The sequence below is a fragment of the Ochlerotatus camptorhynchus genome, unplaced genomic scaffold, assembly GCF_037179485.1.
Source record: "Ochlerotatus camptorhynchus isolate MF236.1 unplaced genomic scaffold, CSIRO-AGI_Acam_v1.1 ptg000105l, whole genome shotgun sequence".
Lineage (NCBI taxonomy): Eukaryota > Metazoa > Arthropoda > Insecta > Diptera > Culicidae > Ochlerotatus > Ochlerotatus camptorhynchus.
This window is the reverse complement of record NW_027040595.1, coordinates 3,965,116-3,974,171: the sequence shown is the minus strand read 5'-3', so window position 1 is coordinate 3,974,171 and position 9,056 is coordinate 3,965,116. Positions and strand designations below refer to the sequence as shown.

Genomic DNA, 9,056 nt, shown 5'->3' with positions numbered 1-9,056 from the left:
CTTGCTTGTGTAGGTGAAAGCACAGACAGAACACGAAATAAAAAAGGCAAAAAACCATTACATCGCCTGCAAAGTCAACTTCTAACATTCGCTGCGATGTTCATGAACAGAGGATGATAGAAAATGGAACTAACATTCATTGTAATAGATTTTTGGTTTGCGTGTACCAGCCACCATGATGCTGAATTGAAACAATCAATTTGCGACAACAGATTTCCAAAAAGTCCTAGTGTTAGTACCGTGGACCCTCGGTGAAATTGAAAAAAAGCATATAAACGAGCAAATAAACCACAGCTTGATTGTACATTTCGCTTACCAAAGCCACATCTCTTCCTTCGTTCGTTATGAATGGGCTATTTTTCAAGTTAATCCTTTAGTCAACGAAAATTGCGGCTAGAAAAACTTTGTTGGTCATAGCCATCTGACACCTCTTCTCCATGTTCGATAAGAGTGTAGTAGCTAGGTTGCTTTCCATCGTTTTCAAAACAAAACAACACTTTTCCCACATCAAGAACACGAGTTGGTCTTCCAGTTGAGTTTGTTATTTCGATGTCGCATTGAGACGTCGCTTAGCGACGTCTCATTGAGAAAAGCGCATGAGCTTCGCCTCACGCGACGTCACATGATACTCGTTCTCATGAAACGCATACATCCGGAAATGTGCTGTGCTTACAAAACAGTGCGACATACAGACATTATGAGAATGTGAGATGCGACAAAACTGATGAGAGAGAAACAGAGTACTACAAATCTCTTGCGCATGAGACTGCTATGACTATGAGACTATTCGTATTGCGACTCGCATACGGTAGCGCGCGCACTGGAAGCCTGCGGTGCGAAGTCGATCGATTTTATTTTGCAAGCCAATAAATATCTTCAAGTAAAATTTCACGAATACACACTTATTCCATAGAGGTACCCTAATAAATAAATACCATAAACGAACGATAACCCAAATGATTGAACTATTCCCAAAATGGTTTGGATGATACCCGGAACACGTCGTTAAGCAAAATAACCATAACAATTTTATTAGGGTAACTCTAAGACCACTGGGTCCCGAAGAAAATCATTATTATTTTTGGCTCACTCAGTACCAGAACAACGGTCCCAAGCAGTCCCAAGCTATTTCACTCACCCCTGCATGTTCTGCATGAATCCACACACCCCTGATGTTATCTGTCAAACTTTCATAGCGAATCAAAACAAACATAGTGTAGTAATAGAATTTCAACTAGAATAGGGTACGTTAATCGTTTGCTTGGGACCAATAGGCTACTAAAGTGGTGAGCCAATTTAAAATCGTTAGTTTCGTATTGATTGTTGCTTATTCCATGCTGCATGAAATAAGTGCTCCCAAAAACGACAGATTTGACGAAAACGTGCACTTTTATCACATTTTTGGAGCAGCCCTGTTTCAGATGCAATCAGCAATAACTGCTTGAATGAAATGATTAATATTCCTATCCCTCGACCGAGTGCACCGAAATCCCTCTCCCGCTAATCAAACCTGAACTTGACAGCTCGAAACTGTGACTGACAGCGTTCACCGCAGAAACTTTCTCGCTTGTCCTCTCTTCAACTGCACGTAAAGATTGCTTTGCTGCGTGTCTGATTTTCCTGGGTGATATTTTCCGAAATTTTCCGGTTAAACCGTCCGTTCTGGTCGCAAAAATGTATTCAAATGAAAACTATGCTGAAGAGGTAAGTCCGTGGTGTGTTTTCCGATCGAGAAATGAAATAGTTTTCTATGTTTACCGTTTCCAAAATTAAATTCCCGAAACATAACCTATTTCCACTTGTTTAAGGGCTACGATGACTACAATTACGATACTGGGAACGCCGATGATGCCCTGTACGACCGATCGTACTTCCCAATGCACGAGGATGTGAAAAAGTTCCTGGTGTACTTCTGCAGTGTCATTAAAGGAGGGGTTGTGTATGAAATCCAGAACTTGTATGAGAATACCTTCCCGAAGCTGAGCGAGCAGCATTTCGAGAAGAAGGCTTGGCCCAGCGAGGATGAAGTTGCTCATCTGGTAGACAATGATAGTCTGTTCATGATCTTGTATAAGGAGCTGTACTATCGTCATCTCCACGCTAGAATCCAGGGTGGCCCATCTCTGGAACAGCGGTTGAACTCGTTCTACAACTATTGCAACTTCTTCAACTACATTTTGCCCTCGAAGGAACCTGTGCAGCTGGAGTTGCCCGATATTTGGTTGTGGGAGTTGATTGATGAGTTTGTCTACCAGTTCCAGAACTTTGCCCAATATCGTGCCAGGCTAACAGATAAGTCCGAAGAGGAAATGGACATGCTGTTGAACAACAATAGCAAGGTCTGGAATATCCTGTGTATTCTGAACGTTCTCCACTCGCTGGTATCGATGTCGAAGATCAAGGATCAGCTGGAAGCTGCTGCAGCTGGACGGGACCCGGAAGAAGTAGCCGGCGAGTTTGGACGCCATTCGTTCTACAAGATGTTGGGCTACTTTAGCTTGGTTGGGCTTTTGCGTGTACATTCACTGCTGGGTGACTATCATCAGGCTATTAAGGTATTGGAACCAATCGAGATTCATAAGAAGAGTCCATACTCACATATTCCGGCTTGTCAAATCTCGACTTCCTACTACGTTGGATTCGCTTACATGATGATGAGGCGCTACTCTGATGCAATCCGTACGTTCTCGTCGATTTTGCTGTACATTCAACGTACCAAGCAGTTGTATAGCGCTCGTTCCTACCAGAATGACCAGATCAACAAGCAGACTGATCAGATGTACCACCTGCTGGCCATCTGCCTGGTGTTGCACCCACAGTGCATTGATGAATCGATTCAACAGGTACTCCGCGAGAAGAACTACCACGATAACATGTACAAGATGCAATGTGGTGATTTGGATACCTTCCGCAATTTCTTCGTGTTTGCCTGCCCGAAATTTGTGTCTCCTGTACCACCCCCATCCGACGCAGCGGTCGACGATTATGTGAAGGAAGCTTTGGAACATCAAACCAACGTTTTCATGGATGAAGTCCGCCAACAGCAGGAGTTGCCTACGATCCGCTCTTACTTGAAACTGTACACCACTCTTCCGTTGCTGAAGCTGGCCTCGTTCATGGATCACATTCCCCAGGATGAAATCGGTGAGCAGAAGATTGAAAATCTGTTAACCCATCTGCTATGCTTCAAGCATAAGATGAAGAACATCGTTTGGACTAAAGGCGCCAGCGGCTTGGAGGGCAAGTTCCAGTCCGGTTCGGAGTTGGACTTCTACATCGACAAGGATATGATTCACATTGCCGACACGAAGGTATCGCACCGCTATGGAGACTTCTTTATCCGCAAGATTATGAAATTTGAAGATTTGAACCGTCGTCTGCACAACTTGAAGTGAAAATAGAACCGTGTGAACATTTTGCGATTGCAGTAAGATAACTAAGAGGACAAAATAAAAAGAAAGTTTTATTCGAAAAGTATCTATCTTGATCGAGAACGCTTGGAAGTGTTTGTGCATTCATTATTCTACATATTACGCAGTTGTAACCTATTACTAAAGTAACAAATAAAAAAAGAAGATAGGTTTCCTACGGGATTAAATGCGTTTTGAATCATAAATCACACCCGTAAAAATCTTAGCACACGACATAATTTTTGAAGCCGGGAATTATCTGCCAATTTCCAACATACGTAAAACTGTTGAGAGAAATTCGACTTCATAGTCGACGCTTCTTAACAGTAAAAACTAGTTCATCGAGAATTCGACAGTGAGCATGCATAAGGGCGTATACGCGATGATCGATTCTCTTCATCGATTTTCTCTTAGCATTGCTACAGCTAAGCGAAACAATTTTGTAGAATTTGTTCAATGTAGAGTTGTAACAGGTTGCATTGGCTATCAAAAACAACAGCAAACGCACCGACAAACGTTAAATCTAGCGAGTGATTAACAAAAGAGAAAATCGATGAAGAGAATCGATCATCGCGTATACGCCCTTATGAATGCTCACTGTCGAATTGTCTTCGTTCCTTTTGCAATTGGCATATCAATATCGAGTCGTCCTAATAAAAAAATACCATAAACGAACGATAACCCAAATAATAGAACTATGCCATAAATGGTTTGGATGATACACCGAACACGTCGTTAAGCAAAATAACCATAACAATTCAAGCTGAACATTGCATTAGGTCCTAAGTAACATTGACAGATTCTCTTCGTCGATGTTCTCTTTGTATTCCCACGGCCATGTAAAGACATTCCCAGTTATTTTCAGCACACAGATCGATAAAAGAAGCTTTTATCTAGCATTTAATACGACAAACACAACAAGAAACGGTTATGTGCTCAAGTTATTAACGAAATAGAAAGTCGACGAAGAGAATCGATCAATGTTAATTAGGACCTAATGCAATGTTCAGCTTGAATTTTATTAAGGCGGTCTTCCACGGCGTTTCACACTCATAGCGAATTCGTTTATTATTCAGTTCCAACCTGGATCGGGTATCAAGATTGGGTCTGCTTGTTTTCTGACAAACGTCAGTTTGCTCGTTTGTTTTTAAAACCTAGCTCAGGTTGAGGTTCACACTGACAAAAAGTTCCGTTTCGCACTGGGTTGGAACTGGTGTTAACCCCGCTAATAAACGAATTCGCTATAAGTCTTAGCCCTACACTCAAAAAATTTATCACATCTCTAATGGATGAAAACCATGTGAATTTCACATAGCTTTCATGTGATCACATAGCTAAAAATCGATCGCATAAATGTTACGTGAAATTCAGATGAATTCCATTAATTTTGTTTATGGATGAAAATCATTTGCGTTTCCAATGGTAGCTACATGAAAACTATTTTCGGTGTAGGCGGGTAATATCACAGGTGGTCAGGAGCTCACGGTTTCTCAGTGTTGGTAAGTTATTTGCCGTTAATGTTCACGAAAAGTTCACTAATTTGCCATACAGAAAATAAAAAAAAAATAAAAATTATGGACGGATTCGGGCAGTTTTTGACTTACTTCATACGACCAGAAGGTGTATGCTGGTCACAAATGCCGTGCCCAACTGATTTCCAACGCAATTAATCAACATTTGATGTGAATTTCGCTAATAAACACGAGGAGCATTTCTAATAGCAAAACTTGCCATAACAAAATGGGCATAGTTCATTTTAGTAAACAAACTAACAATTCTTCCTACTGTGTCACATTTCTATTACGCGCCTAGGTCTGGGCCAAACTGGAGTAACACTCACTGATTGGGTGCGTTGTGGCTTAGTCGAAAAATTATCAACTTTATTTTGCTAAGCTCAGCTACGGCATCATGCAGCTGCTGAACCTTTTCGGGCCACAGCGTTGACTGCTTAGGCTGAGTGTGAAAGCACTGCTCTATTCAATTCATTGTTCTATCTAGACCGTATGTACCAAACGGTAAAGCACGAGGCAATGAAAGAGCCACCAAAACCATTCAGTCACTCACACCGCTTGCCTTCGCTCACGAGGCAGTGAATAATTCAGTCAGTCGTACAATCGGGAAAACTATGCAAAATAGCTTTGTCGAAAATTGATTCGAACTATTTTAAGCACGAACTTTTAGCATATAAGTCAAATCGATATGCAGTCTTCAACAAAGTTGTTCTGCATAGTTTTGAGCAATTTATGAAATTTTGACGAGCAACTGAATAGGTTCGTTCTGTTTTCCATATATTTTCTCATACAAACATTAAAGTTCACCCGCAAATCCACATGGGGGCTTCAATAAAAATCGAAAGTGCAATGGGGGGCTCGGAATTGTGATCCGCCGTTGAATTAAACACTTCATTCGAGCAGTTAAAATGACGTTTACTACCATTCGAACTTTGAAATAAAACATTATTTTGAGATTTTTTCTTCTAGAACCTCAAGAAAAGTAGTCAACATTTGTGCAAAGAATTTTATATTTTTTTTTTCATTTTTTTTCTCGTTTTTTTATAAAAAAAAATAGAAAAGAAAGAAGGGATTGCAAGAACTCTGAAGAAGTGAAGAAACAAGGGATTGCAAGAACTCTTATTCAGTAAGCAAAATCGGTCGCCACCAGGCTACCAAGCTCTTTTTATTGTTATTGTTATTGTTATTGCTCAGTTCACACCCTGGCAGGCTACTGCCTACCGATCTGAACTTAAGCCAGGCATGAACCTACGGAAATTACCCGTATAGCATAACGTATAGCATAACGACTTTCCTTTCACTAGCAGGCTTTTTGGTCCCACTAGCGTCCGATTAGGGGATAGTAAGAGATTAAAAGAATAAAGAAGAGAGATAGAGGATGTTGTTGTTCAGCTGAAAAAATAAAAAACGTTGGCTTGTTGTGCAACATCAAGTTTGTTCGCTTTCATTCCGTTCCAAGGGGTAACGTCCATCGTCGTCGTACTCAAATACCTGGAAACATCCAGAGGTGCACAGGGCCAACGTGAAAGACTTCCATTCTGGGCAGCTGCTTGACCTGGGTCCAAGTCAAATTCCTATCGGCTTGCTTAATTTACTTGTTGACGCTCCGTCGCCTTAGTATTTGCCTTTGCTGCGATGTTCTGGCGGATTTAATTCATAATCAAACGCTTGCCTGCAGACTTCGTTTCTATTGCTATCGGCTTCTGATGACATTTACATCTCAGATCCATTTGTGAGGCCACCAGCCACAAGTTATATACCGCAGGCAGCGGTTGATTAGACCTGTAGCTTTTGAGTGTTCTCCACTGGTGCTGCACAGATTCCACGTTTTAATCGAAGTTTCGAATTTTGGTACGTTGACCAACCTGATTTGATACGCTCCTCTGTGTTTTCGTTACCAATGCAGTTAATTTGACACGTTTGTTGCATTCCCGTATGTCTCAATATTATTCTTGCTGAACCACCGTCAAACCCACTATCCAGAGTCAGCGAGCCACCTTAACACCTGAAATTATACAAAAACAAATCAAACATTAGCACCAACCCCCCCTTCCTCGATTGCAACAGCTCCAAGCCATGCAACAGGATCGTTTCGTGCCCCATGACAACTTGATCCAGTTGCTTCCAGGTTCATTGTTTTGGCGCCAGCCGGGAGAGACTTGGTCCTGTACCAAATGCTTTCCTTGTCTCCATTCCGCTCAGCTACTCGCAATTGATTGTGATATAGTGGGCGGAATATTACAATGTGAGACAATTCAATACAGACGTCTTCCAAATTCGGCCGATCGTCAGGTAATCAGTGGGTTACCAATTGGCACTTCTTAGCTTCCCGGCCCTGCGTTTGAGATGGGAGAAGGGGTCTTCCACATTCCTGTTATTGGCAAGTATGATCAACCGACGAATATATTATCGCCTGAAAATATCTTGGTTTCCAGCGACCCTACTCGAACATCCTTCCTCCGTCAAGTGACATCTACCAGCTCCCAAATGCAACTACACGCTGAACCTTCCGTTGTTCCCGAATGAACGGCCTCGTGGAAGATTATCATCTGGCCGTCATGGATCACTGCTACGACATTTTAGTTTTGACCGAAACATGGCTCAATTATCGAACCATTTCAAACTATGTCTTTGGTGCTGGCTACGAAATATTTCGCTGCGATCGAAACACGAATAATAGTAGGAAAACTACTGGGGGAGGCGTCCTTATCGCAGTTAATTCCAAGCTGAAAGCAGAAGTTATCGAGGACGATTCCTGGAACAGGGTTGAACAAATGTGGGTGGCTATTCAACTTGGTGATCGTCAATTGCTTCTCTGTGCAGTGTACATTCCTCCAGATCGAACCCGTGACTTGGAGCTTATTGACGCACATTGTCGATCCGTCTTGGCCGCTTCAGACAAAGCAGGCCCTTCCGACGAAGTTATTGTTCTTGGCGATTTTAACCTACCGGACATTGCATGGACTCCAACCCATAGTGGTTTCTTTTGTCCTGATCACGAGCGTTCATCTTTCCACGTAGGAACCATCCAGCTCCTGGACAGTTATAGTACCGCAATTCTGTCACAAATCAATGGCCTGTTGAATGAAAACAACCGCACCCTGGATCTCTGCTTTGTGAGTGCTCGTGATACAGCTCCTTTCCTCTCCACGGCACCCGAACCTTTAGTCAAGGTAGTGCATCATCACCCTGCTTTAGTTATCGTGATCGAAAATAATATTGTCCATGATTTCACCAGCACTCCAAACGCTGTGTCATATGACTTCCGTAGAGCTGACCATTGCAGTATCGTCCATGTGCTGTCTAATCTAGATTGGGAGCATATTCTAGATCCTGTAGACGTCAACATTGCTGCACAAACCTTTTCTCACGTCTTGGCATATGTCATTGACAGACACGTTTCCAAAAAGATCATCCATATCGACTCTCGCGTCCCGTGGATGACGAAAGATCTTCGCTCGTTGAAAAGAACTATGAAGGCTGCTCTCAGAAGATTTACTAAGCTCCGCACACTGCCACTGAAATGCTACTATGTCAGACTCAACCACGAGTATAAGCGGTTAAGTCGTCTCTGTTTTCAACGCTATCAAAGGAGGATTCAACGGCGGCTAAAATCACACCCGAAATCCTTCTGGAACTTCGTAAATGAGCAACGCAGGGAAGTCGGCTTACCCTCTTCCATGATTTTTAATGGTGAAACTGCTGGAAATCAACAAGACATTTGCAACCTGTTCTCAGCCAAATTTGCTAGTGTGTTTGTAGCCGAGCAACTCTCCGCTAATATCATTACTTCCGCGGCCAGTAATGTTCCTTTGATCAACCAAACGCTCAGCATGGTCGAAGCCACTACAGATACGATTTCTAGAGCAGCATCTAAACTTAAGACTTCAACTAAGGCTGGACCCGATGGTGTTCCGTCGATTATTCTTAAAAAGAACATCACTTGTCTTTTAGATCCACTGCGCCGCATATTCCAGCTCTCTCTTTCCAGCGGCATCTTTCCGTCTTGCTGGAAGACTGCGGATATGTTTCCTGTTCATAAAAAGGGAAGCAAACGCGACGTAAACAACTACCGGGGAATCACATCGCTGAGTGCTGTATCAAAACTTTTTGAATTGGTTGTCATAGAGTCCCT

The 9,056-nt window shown here is 42.3% G+C and overlaps 1 protein-coding gene across 1 annotated transcript; it reads left to right on the top strand.

The window, feature by feature from the left end:
• The first annotated feature begins 1,561 nt into the window (after nt 1-1,561).
• Nucleotides 1,562-3,593, top strand: eIF3l (eukaryotic translation initiation factor 3 subunit l). Its single transcript, XM_065219518.1, has 2 exons — nt 1,562-1,704; nt 1,809-3,593. The coding sequence occupies exons 1-2, from the start codon at nt 1,675-1,677 to the stop codon at nt 3,393-3,395; spliced, it is 1,617 nt and encodes a 538-aa protein (XP_065075590.1). The 5' UTR covers nt 1,562-1,674; the 3' UTR covers nt 3,396-3,593.
• The last annotated feature ends 5,463 nt before the right edge of the window (nt 3,594-9,056 follow it).